General features: G+C 36.8%; 1 protein-coding gene across 2 annotated transcripts; it reads left to right on the top strand.

Annotated features, from left to right (window-relative positions):
- Positions 1 to 334: 334 nt before the first annotated feature.
- On the top strand, positions 335 to 23,143 carry si:dkeyp-61b2.1. 2 transcript variants are annotated; one of them, XM_048172050.1, is made up of 12 exons: positions 335 to 711; positions 2,597 to 2,642; positions 4,276 to 4,371; positions 6,195 to 6,384; positions 7,640 to 7,785; positions 7,876 to 8,001; positions 8,112 to 8,255; positions 8,346 to 8,477; positions 9,432 to 9,548; positions 10,027 to 10,046; positions 13,095 to 13,305; positions 21,967 to 23,143. In XM_048172050.1, exons 1-12 carry the CDS (start codon positions 661 to 663, stop codon positions 22,185 to 22,187), a joined length of 1,500 nt encoding a protein of 499 aa, XP_048028007.1. In that variant the 5' UTR covers positions 335 to 660; the 3' UTR covers positions 22,188 to 23,143. The 2 variants fall into 2 exon arrangements, with proteins under 2 accessions (XP_048028007.1, XP_048028005.1); XM_048172048.1 differs by having other exon boundaries at positions 339 to 711; positions 9,432 to 9,581.
- Positions 23,144 to 23,336: the final 193 nt, after the last annotated feature.

The raw sequence follows: 23,336 nt of genomic DNA, 5'->3' as shown, positions 1-23,336 counted from the left end.
CCAGTTTGTAAATACTCACAAATGTGTTATGGTCAGTTATGCACATATTTAAATGCACATTACTGTGTTACATTAATTCACTAAATAAACTGCACATTTGGCAAAGCTAAAAAGGGATAGTTCACCCAAAAAAAAACATCATTTACTCACCCTCAAGTAATTTCAAATCTTTATGAATGTCTTTCTTCTGCTGAACACAAAAGAAGATATTTTTGAAGAATAAGTCAAGTGTAAATGTAATTTAGGGAAGAGCGAGCCCATCTAATCTTCCAATCAACAGCCAGAGTATATAAGCAGCTGCTGACCTCTCGTCAGTCACAGATGTTCCAGCATCTCATCTCAGGGGGGCTCGAGTTGAAGCTGCTTCATCGAGCTCCTCCTCAGTGGACAGCAACCTAATACCCTAAAGATTATATGGGCAAACGAACTCGTTAAACAGTTGATGGACCACGCTGACAATTTTCAAATTAATGACAAATTAATGTGTAAATGTTGACTTATTGATATGGACGTGCTGATTTTATTATTTTTTTTTACATGTAGAAAAGTTAATTGTAGCCTAGTGCATCTTAGAGTTGACGCCCCCATTGCTCTCATATATAAAGGCATCAAACTGAATGACACATTTACTGCAGCTCTCAGAATCTGCATCTGTTCATCATGACACCATCTACCTCAAGAAGCAACACTTTTATTCTGCTCTTTTATCTGGTGAGTTTGGCTTTTCTTTCTATTTTCTTACTTTCTGTTTTCAATAATATTAGTTTATCACGGGTGTTTTACAAAGGGACTTTTATTATAATTATTATTATTGTCGCTGTAGAATTTAGCTTCAAAATAAAGGTTCCAATTAGCGCCTGTAAAATTTGACGCCACAGAAGTTCTTATTCAAGTTCCACAAAGATAAACAAACAAATAGAATTTAACATCAAACAACGTTTTAGAATTCCAAACAACCATACACGTTCTAAATGGTTCTTGCTAAGAGGCATGAGTGTTAGAAAGAACCTTTATTGTTTAAAAATGCCGCCTAGAATGGTTCTGAGACTCTCACTCTTGGTCTTTAATGAGATTTAATAATTAGTCAAACGTTTTGCATGTTAAATCTGGTGATTGCTATTAAATATTCACACTGAGTAAAAGAGTTTAAACCAAGAGGCATTGAATGCAAAACACTGCTTCTCAGTTCCAGCACACTGACCCTTTGAAAGGCTTTAACCAAATGCATTTCACAATTTAGTCACAAAAGAATTTCCAGTCATTTTAGTAAGAGGACAACCAAGCCTGTCAATTACTGGTAATCTTCATTTGTACCTACTCATTTCTTCCCTCAGAGACAAAAGAGAGCTTTGAGTTGTGATAGCTCTACCACAATATGACCAAGATAAAATAACCGATCTATAAAAGGATCTTTCAAAACAGATCAGTGAGATGAACCCTGGATAGAATGGACATTCAGTTTAGCTGGTTTGATATTACGCAGGGATCCCCAATGCAGAACCAGCCCACACTCACAACGGGAATGAAACCGTGTCTCTTGACTTGCTTTTCATAACTTGTTTCCCTGTACATTTTGTGTGGTTTTTAATGACCAGGTCAGAAGAGCAAACCTGATAAGAATTTTTCTGTGGGTGTTTCTCGGGTTGAGAAATTTCCATTTTGTGACCTGTCCCTTATCTGTTTGTTCCCAGGCAGTTTGACAAAAAAATGATTACATGTTTATGTGAATTTGGCAGTCAGATCGATTGACCTTCAGTGGCGTTTTTCCTAGAAGTTAGTCGACATCAACAGGTGGACGGTACCTGTTTTTACTCTGCGATAGGGCGACACGGTCTGTTTTGTTTTCAAATTGATTAAACCAGATGTCAATTTCAGACTCATCTTGCCAGCTCATTTGTTTTCATTTGAGATACTCTAGTTAAAAGCATATGTCACAATAAAGGCTGTCTAACAAGTTGGCAGACCTTCAAAACAAACACAGTTCATCATCAAATGACTCTTTAAAACTGCACACCCTTCCTAGTAAATTGAATAATTCAAAGTTCATGAACTTTTCACTATATCCTCTATTTAATAATGTCACAAGCTCATGTTACTAGTTTATTTGGGGTCAAACTTACCCACCTGTTTTTGAACTGATTATGCAATCCTAAAACTGGTCAAAGCAAAGAAACATCTCTTGGTTACAGCAAATGTATTGGAGGTGTTTTTTTAACCTTTACCTCTTTTCCAAAAGACACTTAGATTCAGGGTGTGTTCACACTTGGCAGGTTCGGGTTCAATTAAAAGGAACTTGATTGTTCTATAGATATCGTTCGCTATACCTGCAGTGCACGTGCGTACCCAAACGTTTTTTGGCAGATGCGATCATAGAGGCTTGTTTGCTGTCGTCACCTTGGCTGCAACTGTGTATTTTCGCTCAAGTTTAAACCTTACAGTAAACAAACCTAGTTTACTACGTCCGGCTTAATGATTGACAGAATACAGAAAAACAAAGAAAGGCCAAAGAGATTTGGGACATCTGATATAAGTAACAATATGTATTATTAGGATCCATGTACACATTTGTATTTCCACTGTTGTTCTTCTTTTTCAGCTTTTTCCATTTATACATGCCAGCTGTCCTAAAAAATGTGCCAATGGTAAGTTTACCACTTCCTGAGTTGAATTAGATCCGCCTATAGCATTCTGGGTAACTATGACCATTATGACCCAATGACTGATCTCAGTCCATTACTCACTCATGATATATCTTTAGGCTATTATCTTGAAATATCTGGAAGAGAAAAAAAAGCCATGATAAAGATAGTGGGTAACAAAAGTACACGTCCTTTGAAGGCTGATTGATGTCAATGACATTTAAACAGCTAGATCTTATGTTTTTATCAAGATTGCCCAAGTCTGGGTCTTAAAACACAGGCTCCAAAAGGAGGTTGCAATGGAAGAACCATTTTAGAACCCTTTCAGAGAACAGTTCTTAAAAGAATAATAATCCAATTTAAAGAACCTTTTGTGCAGTGGAATGGAATTTTAAAGGTTCTTCATGGAACCATCAATACCAGTACTTTTTATATGCAAACTCTGTGGCTGAACTTTCTGGGCTGTTTCACCTCAACGTTATGACCACACCACTCTGTAAGCATTAGCTTTAATGTGAAATGGTCTAAATAAAACTATACTCTAGACATTAAACAACCTTATAGCGTAAGCAGCATGACCTAATGTCCTTTCATAGTAACAGTGGTTACTTGCTCAACCTTTCTATTTAGTCTCATGCAATTTTGTATTACATAAGCCTTACGCTACAATTAGTGGTGTATTTTGAGTCAAGCATCACTAGACAAATGCGAGAAATGATAAGGGTAGTTCACCCAAAAATGAAAATTCTGTCATCATTTACTCACCCTCAAGTTCTGAGTTTCTTCCTTCTGCTGAACTCAAAAGAAGATGCCGGACAGTTGATGGACTCCATTGACTCCCATAGTAGGCTGAATTCTGGTTGATTGGGACACTTTTTCCCAGTCATCTCAATGGCAATTCACCTCAATTCACCCCTATTCGTCAAAATATCTTCGGTTTGGAAGAACCTGAGGGTCGGTGAATAAATGATGACAGAATTTTCATTTTTGGGTGAACTGTCCCTTTAAATCGTGCAGCTTGAGGAGAAGTGTGCTCTTACTTTAAGCAGTCAGACTCCTATATACTATAGCTATCTAAAGACTAGAATATTATATATAACCAACTCTTGGAGATGGACTCTTTCAACTTGGGCAGTAAAAAACACCTAGAAACTATTCTGAACACCTTAAAAACCACATAGAAACCTTTTGGAACAGTCATAAGGTTTTTGCAACCCTCGTGTTTCCTTGTGAAATTGAAAAATCTAGTGTCATGCTGCCAGTCAACATAGGTTAAAGTGACAGATGGGTTGTTTAAAACAGTCAATCTGTCCCTAACTTGCATTTACAAACATGAGCAGACCATCTCCCATGTTTTTTACATTGACCAAAAGCTTGCACCATCTGTCACAATAAAGCCTTGACTTGAGCAAACTGACTATAGGGAGTTTACTCAGCCTTTAACTGAATGCCTTTCCCTCAGGTTTCAGAATGTCTGTATGTTTGTGTATGAGTGTGTGCTTATAGAAACCACCAGTCACTTCAAAACTCTTGTAATCATGCTGCATAATGTGCTTTTACTCTTGCACATCCAGCAGAGTATCACATAAAGATTACTTTTGATGTCGGTGTTGTTTGTGTTCTGTTTCTCATGTAGGTTATAACGTACGGGATTGTAAGTGTGAAAGTAATTGTTACCGGGAAACCAGACAAGGAATCCAGACATGTCAACGCTGCACCGAAATGTGTTCTGGTTAGTGACTGCATGACATTTCCCAGCATTTGAGAGGGCTAACAAAGGGCCATAGATTAATGTAATCCTTTATTTACTTTCTTCATACATAAATCTGATCTTGCCGTGTGTGACTCACCAGTGTGAATTATCACATAGAAAAACATTATCTTTTATAATAATGCATAGATTGTCTTTCAACAATATGTAGTAAGTTCCTATGAAACATTAATTTTCCAATGATGTCACTAAGGACGTTAAGGAAGTTTCTGGGAGGGTAATAATCTGGAATGCCCACATTTCATCATCCAATTCATTCACACTGGATAAAATCAAATGACACCCCATTTTGTCGCTGGGTAATGTGAATATCCCATTTCACTCAGGAAAGGTTTGCCTTTTACAGATGTAAAAACTGACAAATCGTGCACAAGACTGGGCATGTGATATAAGAAGGCAAACAGTCAATTTAATGTTGACTTTTGCATCGTCTTGCACATGACAAGCGTTCTAAAAACGTGAACTTAATTTAAAATAAGTTCAAAAACGCATCTCGAGACCTTGCGTTCTTATCCTTTCCACTGCTGGCGTCTCACGTTTTTCAATGTAAAAAACTCCAATGTTAAAGACATGTTTTTGCACATTTGAGCACTGCGTTTTAAAGGCCCACTGAAGTGCTTTGGAACGTGCAGCTTCACTGTGTTTACATAATTTCCAATGAAACAGAAAGACAGGGCGGGATATATCTAGAAGCTCCTCCCCCTTCTTCAAAATAGCCAATAGCGCTTCGCCTAGATCACAGCTCGGCCAGAGCCGTTGAGCTCATAAAACCCAATTTTCCTCATAATCTCTAACCGTTTCTCCTCCACATTGCTTTAAAATATAGCATTGTTTGTAGAATTCAAATGTGCCTGAATGTTTTGTGGTCTGTGCCGACTCGCGTGGCTCCGAACCGGAGCAGACTGTGCTCGTGCTGTTGCAGTTCACGTGACACTGACGTGAAAACGGACTTCGTTGGCGTCAATGGAAAGCATATTTACTGTCTGAATCGTTCCCTATCCTCTATATAGTGCACTGTGTGCCATTCACCATATATAGAAACTAGTGAATTTGTGAACAAATGACTGATTTCAGCAGTCTGTTTATAGTGTAGCAGGGGGCGGGACTTCAGATTCTAAAGAGCATTCGATTGGACAGAAGATCTAATGAGAAGTCCGCTGTGATGTCATGAAAATCCGTGATCTATTTTAGCAGAAGTGAGAGACTGTAAGTTTTGAATGCTTATATCTCCTAAATGCGAATTTAGTCATTGTTTTGGAACACACCAGCTTATTCATAACCTTAAGGCTAACATATTCATACTAAAAGCTAACTTAAATTTAGATTTAAGAACGCCGTGTCAAGTGCGAAAAACGCTGCAAAAGACGTGAGCGCAGCTCTCAAACATGTCTTTCTATGACGCAAGTTGCATTATAGAATGCAGAAACGCAAGATGCGGACCAGTGGAATGGAAACAAATGCAAGGCCTTGAGACGTGTTAAAAGTTGAACTTATTTTAAATTGAGCACCATGTTTTTAGAAGGCTGCGTGACATCCGCGAGCACAGCGACCAAAGGTGTCCGTCTATGACTCATCTTTACATGGAAAAATGATAGAAGCAGCACAGTGGAATCCAAAAGCACTTTCTGTGCGAATTGTGCCTAACCTGGGTCAAGCGTAATGTGAAAAGCACACTTCAAATGGAAAGTTTTTCATACTAATAAAAAAACTGTAAGATGTTTATATGGTTTCGTAGAATTATTGTCATTGATGCTCTGTGTCTTTGCTTATTTGGGTGGAAACAGAGGATAAAAATCAGATGGAAGTAACTCCATGCACTCAGGAAAGCAATCGGGTGTGCTTCTGCAAACCTGGATTTTACTGTGAGGAAAGATACAATTATGAAACATACTGCAAATATCCATGTGTTGCCTGTGAGACCGGCACATTCTCCAGCAAACCTTCTCTGGACTCATTCTGCACGCGTCATAAAGAGTGAGTAATATTCATACATATTAGAACATTCATCTATGGTCTGCATTTGTTTTTCCATAATACCTTTGAATATGTTAGAAGTAATGCGTGCAACTTCCTCAGACATGCATTATTGGGGCCAGAATATCTTGCTGATGGGCTCTTTTTTTGACCTTCATGAAACTAGCACTGTGGCAACAAGTGTTTTAGGGGATTTTTTTAATAGGCAAATGTGTGATTTACACATTATTTTTAATTGCCAATAAACAGCTAGTCTTTAATGTACTGTAACAATTCAGCAGGGAAAATTTAAAGAGAATGAACACAGCAGAAATTAATTTGAAAGTAAGATTAAGAGTAATGTGAGGTCACATATGGCAGTGTCACCTAGTTTCACTCTCCTATCTCTATTTTTTATTTTTTTTCCTCACTCACTTTCTCTATCTCGCTCTCTCACACATTTTATATCTTTGAGGTTTCTGCTTGTCACTTCTGTTTACAGTGCAACTTTAACATTCGGTTTGTTAGTACTACAGTAAATGGTTCATCATAACTGTAAATACTGCATACTGAGAATATAAAAATATGTAAATACTGAGAATCAACACACAGTCCCTGTGAAGTGTACAGACAGATATAAATGGTTAAATATGTGCAAGGAAGATGAAACTAATCACAATTCAGTATGCAAATTACAGTGAGAACAGCTCTGACGGTTACTTTTAGAATTCCGAACATTCTATCTGGGAAGGTTGAGGTTAACGAGCATACATAAGAGTGAGTTATTTGCATATTTTCAACGACTTTATACATAGAAAGACGGTGCACTCACATTATTATAAATGGGAGAAAGTGTCACTGAAGAGGCCATTAGAAGCTCTGGTTCCTACAGAAACAGTCAGATGCGCACTTAGGACTGTGCATGTGCATTAGCTTGATCCAGCTGTTTTTTGTCATGTTTCGAGCGTTTGGAAACAACATTTATGAGAGCATTGTTGTGAGATTTCATTGGTGATTTCAAATATGACATTTAATCGAAAGCTTGGTGAACAGCTTTGGAGAATTTGATGTTTCCCCATTCAAAGAGATAGGAGCTGCACTTGCATGCCTGAGAGGCGTTTCAAAGATGGCCGCCGAGAGAAATGACTTGTCTTAAAGGGACTTTGATATTATTTACTAGAAGGATTAGAACAAACTCTGAACCAGTGCTGCCTTACAAACACACAAGGCTGAGCCGTTCTTGTCTCATGCATTCTCTCTCTGGCCTTTTCCACAGTTGTGTTCGGTTGGGAATGACGACACTGAATGTGGGCAATAAGACACACGACAATGAGTGTGGATATGCAACACCAAAGAGGGGATTATTGTACACCCCCTCCAGTATCATTAATACCATCAATACAGCTTCCACCCTGATGACAGGTACTGTTGATATATGTTGTTTGGATATACAGTCATGTCTTTTTGAAATCGAATGTATAAAATATTTGAATCTTAATGTGAAAACCATAGGGAGCTTGGTCGAAGAGAGCACAACGACACAGGATGGAGAGAGCGTGTATTCCACAACAAAGATGGCAGCGTCATCAACCCCCTCCAGTAACATCTCTACCAATACAGCTTCCACCCTGAGGAGAGGTACTTTTGGGATGAGTTGTTTGGATATAAAATTATGTCTTTTTTGGAATCTAATGTTTAAAATATTGTTATATCTTTTATTATTATAAATATATCTTAAAAAAAAATAGTAACCAGGGGTGGCTTGATCAAAGAGGACACAGCGAAACATGACGGAGAGAATGTGTATACCACAACAAAGATGGAACCATCGTCCATTCCCTCCAGTACCATTAATGCCACCTATACCAATACAACTTCCACCCTGAAGAGAGGTACTGTTGATATATGTTGTTTGGATATACAATCATGTCTTTTTGGAATCTAATGTATAAAATATTTGAATCTTAATGTGAAAAACATAGGGAGCTTGGTCGAAGAGAGCACAACGACACACAATGGAGAGAACGTGTATTCCACAACAAAGATGGCAGCGTCGTCTATCCCCTCCAGTACCATTAATACCATCTATACCAATGCAGCTTCCATCCTAAGAGGTACTGTTGGGATGTGTTTGGATATACTATCATGTCTTTTTGGAATGTAATGTATCAAATATTTGATTCTTAAAGAGAAGAAAAAATAATAAAAATGAACTTTTTTGTTGATTAATTTTTTTTCATGGGCAGAAATAACCAGATTTATTTAATGAAAAATAAAGAATATATCACCTAAAATTTGAAATGAATCATCAAAGAAAATCAAGCCAACTTTAGGACCGTTACGTTTTTTTGTAGCATTAGTTTCATGAAAATGATGCACATTTTTCAAATCCAAATTAAAATATTTTTATAATATGGTAGTATTTTTGTGCTTATTTAAATAATAAAATGAGAATCACCATGATAATCATGGCCTCAAATGAAAAGCAAATCTTTATTGTAATGAGAATTTGTGGGGAAAGTGTGCTTAACTGTAATTAAAATAATGTCAAAATAAATAAAAAATGGCTTAATTTAAAAAATAATAATAATAATTTTGTTTCTTTCAGTTTAGGGAGAATGTTTTTTGTGAGATTTATGGATAAAAAGTAATTACATTTTCTTGGAATGACCATAAAACTAATAATCAAGTAACCTTTATTTATATAGTGCTTTATACAATACAGATTATTTCAAAGCAACTTTCCAGTGATAACAGGAAAATGATTCACTGATGCAAACAGAGATCATTTCAGCTTTACAGCAGATTTAAAAGAAAACGGCGTCACTGTTCAGCTGAATCGGTTCAGCATTGATTAATCCAGTTCTGTTATAAAGATCGTTAGTTATTAAATTAGTTTATTTCATCCATAAAGCAGTTCTGCAGAAAAACAGTGATGTCATCGTCCAGCTCATTTCAGTTCTCATCCAATAGTGTCAATGCAGTCAAATCAATAATACTGTTGAATATACAGTAATACATAGCGTTATTGAGTGAAATGACATTGTGTTTCTCTTTGTCATCACCAGAGGGCACAGCTCAACCCATAGACCAGGACAAAGAGAAAAGCGAGTTCCATTGGCTGCTGCTACTAATCTTACTTCTGATGCTCTTGTTCATGGCTGGGTTTTGTATGCTGATGAAAGGCAAGGCTCTGAAAACCCTTTCAAAATGCTTCGGTATGATATGAAGACTATAATGCATTGGATCTTTTGAATACTTTAGCATGCAATAAGTTACAAATCAATACAAATAACACAACCCTGCAATGATACTGTGTTTTTTTTGGTGGAGTTTTCAAAAAATGAAATCTAAACCCAAGAAACTCCTTTTGAACCACAGCATTCTTTTGTCATGTCTAAAGTGCAGGTAATGGCTATAAGCGGCCTGGAATCCACCCAAATCACTTCTTACAGTAAAATGAATTGCATTGTGTCTCACGTGCTTTAATTCCCATAAGGTCGCACTCAACATAAACATTCACAGCGTTTCAGAATGACATGCAATTAACACATCTGTTCAACCTGAGAAACCACAGAACGCCCATTAGCACATTTCCTACATGAGCTGCTCTGACTGTCTTACACATGCAGCATGTTAACTTATTTCTTGTTTTCATTTTAGGTTTAATAAAAGGAAAACATGTAAGTACTTTTTGAGATTGCATATCACAATAAATGAAATGAACTTTATTTTTTTCATATAGCCAAAGTGTTAAAGAGGACCTATTATGCTCTTTTTCAAAGTCTTGATTTTGTTTTTGGGCTCTACTAGAACAGGTTTTCATATTCTCCATTGTTGCAGCTCCTCTCTTCCCAGTCTGTCAGTAACGCTCTGTTTAGTTCCTGTCTCTATGAAGGCCCTCCCCTGCTTCAAGCATGTTTGGAAAATGCCCCGCCCCTTACCACAGTTTCATCACACTATAACTCATCCAGGCCCCGCTCCTATATCAGGGTTCCCACTCATCCTGGAAAACCTTGAAAATCTGGAAAATTGATGACAAAATTTCCAGTCCTGGAAAACACATGGAGAATTAGAGAAAATGAAAAATGTCCTGGAAAATCTTGTTGCAGTTAGCTAATGCTATAAACTGCTCAAATGTATGCAGAAAATGTTCATTATTAAGCAGCTACCTAATTCAATAACTTGCTAACTACTAATTTTGATGCAATATAAGGTCAATAAAGGGGTTCATTGTGCAGTGTAGCCAACTTCATTGATTATAACAGGAGTTTTCACAACAGTGCAGAACTTTGTGAGTTTGCGCTGAAATGATTGACAGCTGCAGTGATTAAAAAAGGAAAATCTGTATATAACCCATTCGCAATTGGAAAGTTTTTCATGCTGCTAAGTATACACACTGCAAAGTTTTGGGAATGACTAACTTATTTAAATCCGGGTTTGAATCCAAAATTATATTGATTGATGATAACCAGCATTGGACGGGACAGACTAATAGATCTGCCACATATTCTATTACGTGTTCTTTGTTGTTCATCAACTTTGTCTTTGACTAATATTTTTATTTTCAAATAGTTAAACGAGACATTAAAATAGTTCCAATATTTTTTGCTATGATGTGGACACTGGTAACGAGAACAATTTGTCATAATGTATGATTAAGAGCTCATATTAAACTGATTTTATAGTTAAGTTATGGCATTAAACTATGGAAGTGTCTGCTGCTGAATAAAAAATAAAAAATAAAAAAGGTAATTGTAACTTTTTATATCAAATGTGATATAAACTCGCAATTGTGTTATAAAGTCAGAATTATGAATTGCATAACTGTAATATAAACTCACAATTGCAAGAAAAAAAAGTCAGAATAGTGAGATACAAAAAAGGAAATTGTGATTTTTTTTTTTTTTTTTTTTTTTATTTTATTCTGTGGCAGAAACAAGCTTCCATTGTCATGATGTATGTTTAAGAGCTCATATTAAAAACTGATTTTATAGTTAATTCATGGCAATAAACTGTACGCCTTTTAAAGACTTGGAAAGCAATATATCACTTTAGGGTGTGGTCCTTGTCTTTTATTCCTGCCATAGTAAAATTGAAAATGTCCTGGAAAATGATCGCTGAAAAAGAGTGGGAACCCTGCTTTATTTTGCGTACGCATTGGGTGGGAATTATTTACATGAGGAATATTGTGATGTGTTCATTCCTGGAAGAAAACTCTTCACTCTAAAAAATGCTGGGTTAAAAACAACCCAAGTTGGTTTGAAAATGGACAAACCCAGTTTTATTTAACTCAACTATTGTTTAAAAATGACTGTATTACTTGCTTAAAATGAACCCAAAATATGTTGAAAATGAACATTTATTAACATGTTTAGTACATGAGCATTTATTAATAAGTTTAATGAATAATAATTAAACAATAAACATTTATTAAATTGCTTATTAATAAATGTTCACCTTTTGATTATCATTGTTGCCTCTAGTAATTATGTGTTTGATTTTTAATTTCCAACCTATTTTGGGTTCATTTCAAGCCAGACATACAGTAATTTTTAAACAACTTTAGTTGAGTTAAATAAAACTACCCAGCACGTTGGGCAAATATTTATAGGATTAGTTCACTTTCAAATTAAAATTTCCTGATAATTTACTCACCCTCATGTCAGCCAAGATGTTTATGTCTTTCTTTCTTCAGTCGAAAACAAGTTAAGGTTTTTGATGAAAACATTCCTGTATTTTTCTCCATATAGTGGACTTCAGTGGACTCCAAACGATTGAAGGTCCAAATATCACTTTCATATATATATATATATATATATATATATATATATATATATATATATATATATATATATATATATATATATATATATATATATATATATATATATAATATATTACTTTTAACCATAAACACTCATCTTGAACTAGCTTCTTCTTCTCTATTAGAATTCCGGCAGTGTAGACACTGCTAAGTGTATTACTGCCCTCCACAGGTCAAAGTTTGAACTAATTGTTATATACTTGCACTAGCATATTGTATATGACAATTTAGTTCAAACTTTGACCTGTGGAGGGCAGTAATACACTTAGCAGTGTCTACACTGCCGGAATTATAATAGAGAAGAAGAAGAAGAAGAGAGCTAGTTCAAGATGAGCATTTATGGTTAAAAGTATATAATTTTTAAAAAATTTTTAGAAAATGACCAATCGTTTCACTAGATAAGACTCTTATTCCTTGTCTGGTATCGTTTAAAGCCCTTTGAAGCTGCACTGAAACTGTAATTTTGACCTTCAACTGTTTGGAGTCCATTGAAGTCCACTATAAGGAGAATAATCCTGGAATGTTTTCATCAAAAACCTTCATTTCTTTTCGACTGAAGAAAGAAAGACATAAACATCTTGGATGACATGAGGGTGAGTAAATTATCATGAAATTTTAATTTGAAAGTGAACTAATCCTTTAACCCAACTGCTGGGTTAAAACAACCTAATTACTTGGTTTGTCCATTTTCAACTCAACTTCAGTTGTTTTTAACCCAGCATTTTTTAGAGAGGCGTTTCATGGAGTTCAGAAACAGTGCACACTGATACAGAGAATAACTCCCGCTGAAGGGACTTTGTGCTTTAGAACTTTGCAGACAGAAAGTTGAAGGGGGAAAAAAAAGCATAAAAGGTCCTCTTTAAAGTGAAACTTCCCCTTTAATTCTGTTTTATGGTCACTGTAGGAAGAGCAGCAGCACTCGATCGCAGGTGATCACCAAATTTTGTCCAATTCCCAATCCAACATCTCAACAGACATGGAGACTAAGATACCGCTCGGCAATAATGTCAGAGAGGTCAAAGGTCAGAATATGGAGATGACGCCCCAATCTGGGGTTGTGCGGCAGGTCACAGTCGAGCACAACGGGAGGGGTGAGAACGTCAACAATACTGTAGGTGAGTCCTGGAAGCCTTCTTTAGCATTAGAGTCACAAAAATTTAGGTTTAACATCATGTTTGAATTTGCATTTGAACTTATTGTACAGGATCTTTGTCAAAGATTTAAAGGAATAAAAATGCTGTCAGATCTTAGGAAGAAGCACAATAACTGGAAGCTTTCTGTGAGCTGCCATTTATTTTTACATAGAAAAACAATGGAAAAGGAGCGACGTGGAATAGGACATCACTTCTTGCTGAGGACCACTTTCATGGTGTTTTTGTCTTTTTCAGAGGTTGACAGTGTAAAGGACTGTTCACACCAAGAACAATAACTATAAAGATAAATATATTAGCGATATTGTTCTGTTTATTATAAGCGTGCTTGAGCTTGTTACAGCAGGAAGAATTCTGATTGGCTGTCAATGTTTTTATTGTTCATCAGCTGGATAAAATCGTTCTGAAATTGATTCCAACAATGTCGTTTCTGTGCCGTTATCGTTATAGCGGTGGTGTGAACTCTTCTAATCTTAAATATTAAGAACGAGTTTTAGAACTGTATCTTAATTGTTATCTTTATAGTTATCGTCCTTTATGTGAACGGACTTTAAATCGCCATCATTTTTTTGTTGTAGGCAAATGAGCAGCATCTTTTGTGTTTCCACGGTCTGATGAGCAGTGTTCGAACTATACCGTGGACTTTGGGGGAGCCCATTTGATTTTTTTTTTTATAATGTGGGTGCGATTGTGCGTGCCTCAAAAGAGGGCTTACAATGAGTAACAAAGATACATAACAGCTTCGACTGTGTACACTACTTGCTTTATGCAAGCACTATTGAGGACAAATCACTATACAGGATTTACCCTATTTTTTACATTATTGACACAAATTGATAGGTGAAACAACAAACAGCTACCTACAAATAGTCTATAAACAAAGCATCAGGCTGTCTTTGAGTTCACAAGAACAACGGTTAAAGTTACTCGTCAGGCTACAGAAGAATACCAAAATTCCTCCGTTAACATAACATGCCTCACCTTAACACAGGCCTGGGGTCAGCTTCCTTTGCTACATGTTTACACTGCGTTCCAAATTATTATGCAAGTGACATATCAGTAAGATTTCAGTAGAATAAACATTCAGATTTTAGTTTTTCTAAGAAAATGTTTGTTTGTTTATTTATCCATGTCTTTTTAGATAACTGGTATCAATCTCAGACAAAATAATTTGCCAGGTCAATGGAAACCCTACTTAGAGGTTGTTCCACATTATTAAGCAAGTCACAGTTCTTATGCCATATGGAGAGGAAGAAAGATCTTTCTGAAGATGAAAAGCATGAAATGGTGCAATGTTGTGCAAAAGGCATGAAAACAACTAATATTGTGTGAAAATGAATGGAGGTTATCAAATTATCATAAGATTTGTGAGTGATTAGAGCACAGCAGAACTCGGTCAGATAAAGGAAAGTTCCTGTCAAAAAAAAAAAAAATTGCATTAAAAGGGCAGCTTTAGAAAAGCGAGTGTTGAGCAGCAAACGGGTATTTGAAGCTGCTGGTGTCTCTGGAGTCTCAAGAAGCTCTCCATGCAGGCTGGCAGTTGTGCGTAAAGATGCATTTCAGCCATCACTAACCAAACCTCACAGAGAGAAACATTTACAGTGGGTGTAGAAATACATTTTCAAACAGTTTTATTGCTGTGGTGTTTTTTTGCAGCATGGGATAGTGCATTGTATTTCAGAAGGCACTATCCTCCTTTTTATACCGAAGCTGAAAATGGCCAGTTATGAACTCCACATATCCTGATGAAGTCATTTTAACACCCTCAAAGACCCTAAAGGGACCTTCCATCTCACTTCCCAATATTCCAGCCCAAATCATCACCCGCCAGCTCCTTGCTGATGTTGCAGTCTTGTTGGAACGTGGTGGCCATTCACCAACCATCCAGAAATCCATCCGTTTAGACCATCCATTGTAGTACGCCATTAGTCAGTAAATAAAACTATTTAAAAATGAGTCTTCTTGTATTTCTACACACACTGTTAATGTTTCTCTTTGTGAGGTTTGATTAGGGGTGGCTGAAATGCATCTTTACGCACAACTGCCAGCCTGAATGGAGAGCTTCTTGAGACTCCAGAGACACCAGCAGCTTCAAATACCCGTTTGCTGCTCAACACTGGCTTTTTTATAGCTGCCCTTTTAATGCAATTATTTTTTTGACAGGAACTTTCATTAATAAGCCTTTATCTGACCGAGTTCTGCTGTGCTCTAATCACTCACAAATCTTATGATAATTCAATAATCTCCATTCAGTTTTCACACAATATTAGTTGTTTTCATGCCTTTTGCACAACATTGCACCATTTCATGCTTTTCATCTTCAGAAAGATCCTTCTTCATCCCCATATTGCATGAGAACTGTGACTTGCTTAATAATGTGGAACAACCTCTAAGTAGGGTTTCCATTGACCTGGCAAATTATTTTGTCTGAGATTGATACCAGTTATCTAAAAAGACATGGATAAATAAACAAACAAACATTTTCTTAGAAAAACTAAAATCTGAATGTTTATTGTACTGAAATCTTACTGATATGTCACTTGCATAATAATTTGGAACGCAGTGGAAACATGAGTGGAATTTGCACCGCAGCGCCCCCACACCTTGATGCTCATTACAAGAATAGCATGAATAGTTATCTTTATTGAAGTGATTTAGGTTTAAATCACCGTCATGCAGTGGCGTAACTTTGTTTTAAAAAGTGGGTGGGACATGAGTGTGTGTGTGTGTGAGATCGCTGCCTTTTAGTTAAAGCGTACATGAACCGATCATCTCTTCCTACTACAAACATGAATTAACATCAGTACACACCATTTTTTAAGTTCACCGACCCCTCCCTTATAGAGGGTATGCATCGACGTCACTTTCCCGCCGAAAACGCATGTGAATGTGTTCCTTACAACTTGTCAAATAAACCTAATCCATGGATATTGACATGCACCCAGGAGTCGTGTTTCCTGACATTTATATGTGCCTGATTTGATGCCGGGGAATTACATAAAGCAAATCTGCCTGTAAATATTTTATATAACCACAATATAGGTGTCACAGTTGGTAGCAAACACCAGGGTAAACGAAGGGGAGTTGAGGAATACAAGCTTTAATGATAACACTTAGAATATACACAACCTTACACAGACGAGAACGGACGAGGAATGAGGGTGAACACAGGGCTTAAATACAAGTATCAAACAAAGGGAACTTAACAAGGTGATGGGATGATTAGACACAGGTGCAGCAAATGAACTAATGAACAGAATGGGGAAACTAGGTCACGGGGAAAACGGAAACAAGAGGATCTGTAACAATAGGTAGGTTTAAATCCGCGTAATCACTTATATCAATGTTATATCGTCATATTGTCCAGCCCTATATAGTTTTTGTAAGTGTTTATTTAAAAACACCAAATTATGCAGAATATAAGATAGTAAATATTTAATTGATGAGTTGTCAACACAATATATAACAATACAATACGGTATGATTTTACCTCAAAATCCAACAATTTGACAAAATGATAACTGCAAATCCATGTTTCTCTGCCTGGAGTCCAGTTGTTTCTGTGAATTGCAGCGATCCGTTTGCTTTTTTTTCTGTAGCTTTCGGCAGTCTTTAAATATATACCTCAGGGTTTTGTGTCAGAGCTATTTGTTCAGTCAATCACAAAGGCTCTTTCCCGTTTTGGATGTGTTTTGTGTGTTTTTCGCGGCATTCACGCTAATTCTTTGTGCCACTCAGTGGACGTGACCGCAGCCATAACGGTCGACGATGACGTCACGTGCATACCCTCTATTAAAGGTGCCCAAGAATGCTTTTTCACAAGATGTAATATAAGTCTAAGGTGTCTCCTGAATGTGTCTGTGAAGTTTCAGCTCAAAATACCCCATAGATTTTTTTTAATTAATTTTTTTAACTGTCTATTTTGGGGCATCATTAACTACTGATTTTGGCAGCGCCGCCCCTTTAAATGGCGCGCTCCCTGCCACACGAGCTCTCGACTATATTGCAGTGCATTTACAAAGTTCACACAGCTAATATAACCCTCAAATGGATCTTTACAAGATGTTCGTCATGCATGCTGTATGCATGCTTCGAATTATGTGAGTAAAGTATTTATTTTGATGTTTACGTTTGATTCTGTATGAGTTTGACGCTATGCTCCGTGGCTAACGGCTAATTCTAGATTTATAAAGAATGAAGTTGTTTATGCATTATACAGACTGCAAGTGTTTAAAAATGAAAATAGCGATGGCTCTTGTCTCTGCGAATACAGTAATAAACGATGGTAACTTTAACCACATTTAACAGTACATTAGCAACATGCTAACGAAACATTTATAAAGACAATTTACAAATATCACTAAAAATATCATGATATCATGGATCATGTCAGTTATTGTTGCTCCATCTGCCATTTTTCGCTGTTGTTCTTGCTTGCTTACCTAGTCTGTGCACAGATCCAGACGTTAATACTGCCTTTCCTTGTCTAATGCCTTGAACATGGGCTGGCATATATGCAAATATTGGGGTCATACATATTAATGATCCGACTGTTGCGTAACAGTCGGTGTTATGTTGAGATCCTCGTGTTTTCCGGAAGTCTTTTAAACAAATGAGATTTATATAAGAAGGAGGAAGCAATGGGGTTTGAAACTCAATGTATGTCTTTTCCATGTACTGAACTCTTGTTATTTAACTATGCTACTATTGAACTTTTAATTCAATTTTTGATTCTAGGGCACCTTTAAAACCTGCGTTCAGTGATAAAGCGCTCTTACGTGTGGACTGTGTATGAGCGCCAAGAGAGCACAGTTGCATGCCTCTGATAACAGCGGCAACATCTACGAACGCTCAGTATGGTTTCAAAAACAACACCTTCCAGCGCTAGTTCACCTCTTATTTAAAAAACGAATGAAATGAATGCTTTGCTAGTCAACTGGAGATGTTTCATGTGTATTAGGTACATCCATGCCGCAATATGTTTCAAAAAGTGGTAGGGACAATATCGACCCTGGTGAAAAGTGGTGGGGACGTGTCCCACCTGTCCCACCCGCAAATTACGCCTATGCCGTCATGCATGAATGAATGATATTTTTGCAATTTTACACATAATAATCCACAATGATCACATTACACAAAACTGAAACTGCACGTCAAAATAACACATTGTCAATATTTTTTGAGACCCCCAAAATTTCACAAATCATCTTTTCAGGGGAGCCCATGTCTTATTAACGGGAGCCCTAGCTCCCCTGTAGTTCGCACCCTGCTGATGAGTAAATGATGACAATTCATTTTTGGGAAACCACTCACAAGGAAGAAACAGCTGCAATACTTTCCATAGAATATTTCTTTTTTGTTAGAACCAGCTCACTTAAGCAAGTTGGAACTTGAATGTTTCTGCTTTTGTGATGGTAATGTGTGATTAACTTGTGCTCTGTCACTTAACCTTTAGAGCAAACACACATTTCCTTGCACTTTATCTTGACATCCACTATTGTCTAAATTCCGATTTTCACTTCCTGTTACTGTATGTGGGTTTTTTTTTCTTTTACAACATAGGCGCTTTTTTGTTCATTTTGGATTTCCTTCTAACATTAATTTTTCAAGACTCAATAGTCTATAATAACAAAAACACCCAAAAATGGATGTAAGCTACTGAACCAGGAAAAATGGGGAGAGTAAAATCCAAGAGATCTTCCATATTCGACCCAAAACTTTTATTAATTTATATAGCACATTTAAAAACAACTTTGCTGCCCAAAGTGCTTCACAGGCAGAGGAGTGTATAAAAGTAAAATATAAAAGATAAAACATATAGCAAAAAAATAAAATTTATTTCGCTGTCATCGAAAATTTGGTTTTAATTTTACTTGTTTTTATTGCCAATTTAATGTGTTTTAACCCTCAGGGGGCTGAGGATTTTTGGGCCCTGGAGAAGTTTTGACATGCCCTGACATTTGTGCTTTTTTCAGCTGTTCATAAACATACTAAATACAAAAGTGTCATTACACTGTATTCAGCACAAACTAGGCTACCATAATATGTGAGGAACATGTATGTACATGTTTGTTTTTTTGAAAAAATAACGTTTATGCGTGGTTATTGAAAAAACAAAAAACTTAAGTCACTGAAATAAGACCAAACAAATTATATTAAATCTGTGTTCACAAGACTTATGGGTATTGGAGATTGTAGACTAGAGTTTTTGCTTCAAAATTATGTAAAAATGACCCTGCCTACTCGTTCATATAAAACAATATATTGATTTAGTTTTTGTAAGACACTTTTTGTCAAGAAAGACTGTATGCGTGGAGGCACGAATCTTCATGAATAATGCTGTGATTCACACCTGAGAACACAAAAGATTTGCATAATGAGCTCTTTCAGTCAGGTAGGCTGTGAAAAAACCCTCTGTGATCATGTCTCAAAGCTCATGATGGTGTAAATCAAACATGCAGAAAAAACAGCAATACTGTGAAATATTATTACAATTTAAAATAATGGTATTCTATTATATACTTTAAAATATAATGTATTTCTGTGATGCAAAGCGTCTGAACATTCATGTTACCTCTATGGCGTTTCATATAGCCTTTTAGCTTAAAAGCATGCACATTTGGAGAATTATTGATAGATTCTCATGTCATATATGTCAATTTTCTATACAGAGGAGTAATATTTAGTTCATATTTATTGTCATCACTATGAACGCAGGATACTGTGTTTTCAATTCATACTGGCAGCCGGAGGGCGCTCTGTGCACCTTTAGTCCACAAATGCCTCCTAAAGAAGAACATATTCCCTTTACATATTTATATGCGTTCTTCATAACTTGCAGATTGTTTCCTTGATGTTTTAATTCAATTAACTATAAAACCAGCAGTGCACCTTGCAAAAACCATTGTAATTATTGGTTTATGCAATAATAAAGATTAAGGACATTTTGGGGGTTTTAAGAATGCACTGACAGGGGCACCAAAGTTTTGCTTAGGGCCCCCAGAAGTGTAGGATCGGCACTGCTGTCTACCACCTAGACAGTATTTTAAAGAGGCCAAATTATGCCCTTTTACAAAAAATTTTTTCTTTTAGGGTCTACAGATTGAATGTTCAAAAAACACCTCATTTTTCACACATTTGACATTGTCGCAACACTTCCCTTCCTAGTCAGTAACTTGTGACCGTAGTTGGATAAGAATGCTTTTGGGAAACACACCCTTGTTTAGTTCCTGTCTCTCTGAAGCCCCTCCTTCCGAAAAGTGCTCTGATTGGTCAGCTGGAGCAGTGTGTTGTGATAATAACTAACTCAACCAGGCCCTGCCCCTTTATTTTGCAAATGCCTTGGGTGAGAATTATTTAAATGAGGAATATTGTGACGTGTTTGTTCCTGGAAAAAAAACCTCAAGACTACACTGGAGGCATTTCATGGAGTTCAGAAACAGTGACACTGATATAGAGAATAACTCCCGCTGGAGGGACTTTGTGCTTTGTAACTTTGCAGACCTTTTGCATGCTCAAACAGCAACATTACACACTAAAGATGAACTTAGAAAAAAAGAATAAGTCCTTTTTAAAGGAGTCATGAATTGAGAAATCAACTTTTCCTTGAGTTTTGAGGTCATCGTACTATAAGAATATCCTGTAAATTTCCGAACTGAAAACTTCCTTGTTAGTCCAATAAAAGCTTTTACTGACACCAGACCTAGTGAATGACTCGTCCCAGAGTGTGCCATGTCATAGACAGGGGAAACCCCACCTCTGCAGAAGAAATCAACGCCTACTTCATCATTGCAACATTAGCCCCGCCCACTGGCGTGTTAGTGAGATGGAGGAGAGAAGAACGATACAGGACTACCAGTGACTAAACTGTCAACTTCACCTTGTTTCTCTTAGTAGAATGAAAATGATCTGTTATTTAACAGTGATTAAATTATATATAGAACGCGTTCAAAGAACGCTCCCTTTACAATCCCTTTGAGCTGTCAATCAAACAGCGCAAGTGACTGAGTTCTGGACTCGAGCCAAAACTCCCAATTATTCAACGAATCTCTTATTTACATTGTGTTTGCACTATTAGTTATGATGAAAGCATTCGTTAGTGTGCAGAATGTGATCAGCTACAATGTTCATCACTGCAACCTTTCATGCCACGATCGAAATATAATGCTATAATCAACACTTTTTCCGATTAGTAAACCTTGAGAGCTGTAATTGTAAAATGTGCTAAAAGTTTTCGAGAGAGTAATACTAAGCTATTTCATATGCAAAGATGTCAGCCAATCACAGCAGTGGGCGTTTACACTGAAGTCTCAAAGCAGACACGCCCCTTAAAACAGAGAGTTCAAATCTGAGGGCTAAAATCAGGGTAGGAAAAATGCCTTTTATTTCTAAATTATGACAATTTTTGATGTAAAAAGCAAACTAACATTATAAGTGCACCCCAGGAGACATTAGAACTGGGTTGTTTTATTGATCCTACCATAGATTTGGGCTAAAAAAGGTACCTTAGAAGCCAGTATAAGTTTGCTGCATACATTTTTGCATTAAGAGGGCATAAATAAGGCCTGTTTGGATTTTAAGAACAAGAAAAAGTGTGTTGACTTTATTATCATTTGTCTATTTTAGGGTCCATCTACATCTACTCTCCTGGAACAGTGATTTTAGGCTCCAACTCGGGCGATAAAAAGGAAGAGGCGGGAGTTTGCGAAGAAGCCCGTCCCCTCATCGGCTCACCACAGCAAGAGTCGAATCCACCCTCACAGGAGGTCAGAATAAGAATGAGTGCACAGGAAGAGGCCAAGGAGGAACTGAGCTTGAGTTTTCCTGTGCCAGCAACTGGAAAGTGAGAACTTGAACATGTGGTTTTTTGCATCAACTTCAGAATTGCCTTCAAAAAGGTTCCAGGATGAATCACAAGGCTGAAAATCACAAGTGGCCAGATGTAAGATCCCTGGTCGATCGGGGCATGATATTTAATGCCAAGGTCATGGTTTCACTTCCTGAGGAACACGCATGCTGACATAATGTATAGGTTAGGCTACCTTGAATGAACTGTTGAGTCGAATACCGAATGCACAAATGCTCTTGACGAAGAGCGTCGAGTAATGAGTTTTGCTTTTTTGCACATCAAGATGAGTTACGCTTAATTTACGTTTGTCAATTTTACAAGAAATGCACATCTGAATTGCTGCTGAAGCAAAAAAATTTGATATCAGACAGTGTGTTTTTCCTCTTAGAAACACTGTATGAAGAATGTTTGCACAGGAGGTACAGACTAAAGGGTGAGAAAACACCCACGAAAGTGTTATGACTATGAGGTTTTCATAACATGTATCCTCTAAGACACAGGCAATAAAACTAAAATGCAGGTGATGCACTTGAATTGTTTTATCGTTTAAGTGAGTGGTCAAGAAGTTACAGACTTCATCTGTATGTTTAAACACAGGCTTTTGTTCTAGCATGTGGGTGTTTAATATGCATGTCTAAAAATACCCAACCTCACCTCTGGAAAGAAGGCGTCTGATTTGACTTCTGTAGGAGTTCAGGGCAGGCTGCGTTTACCCTGCAACCTTTACAGCACCTCTTAAAAAGGACATTTCTATATTGTGATAGAGTGCCTTCATACATCTCACGTCCTCCATTCACTTTAGCATGTGTGTTTGTCTTGTTTCCAGTCTCAGCTTTATTTATGTTGCTTTGTTTTTCTTCATTGATATTTGTCTTTGGCAGTGTGCATTGAGGTTTTGTTAATGAATGTGTTCTGATGCAAACTAATAAAAGCAAATAATGAAATGCAAGCAAATAAAGTCTATTACTTCAATTATATCGAATATATAACATTTGAGTTATTCAGCTGAAAAAAATTCTCACAAATTTGCTTAGTGACCATTCACGTAGTATTTTTGTCAATTGTTGTATTTTTTCTAACTCCTTATTTCCAGGCATAATGAAGTTTTTGCTCATGTGAGCTCATGTGCATGTGTGGGGACTTTAGA

This window comes from Megalobrama amblycephala, linkage group LG21 (assembly GCF_018812025.1).
Source record: "Megalobrama amblycephala isolate DHTTF-2021 linkage group LG21, ASM1881202v1, whole genome shotgun sequence".
NCBI classification, from domain to species: domain Eukaryota; kingdom Metazoa; phylum Chordata; class Actinopteri; order Cypriniformes; family Xenocyprididae; genus Megalobrama; species Megalobrama amblycephala.
Note: the sequence above shows the minus strand (reverse complement) of the source record. Positions and strands in the feature narration are given on the sequence as shown.

Coding starts and splice junctions, on each gene's coding strand:
- si:dkeyp-61b2.1 (XM_048172048.1), top strand. CDS start 661: ATGACACCATCTACCTCAAGAAGCAACACTTTTATTCTGCTCTTTTAT. Junction 4,372..6,194: donor CTGCACCGAAATGTGTTCTG/GTTAGTGACTGC, acceptor GGGTGGAAACAG/AGGATAAAAATCAGATGGAA. Junction 13,306..21,966: donor GAACGTCAACAATACTGTAG/GTGAGTCCTGGA, acceptor TGTCTATTTTAG/GGTCCATCTACATCTACTCT.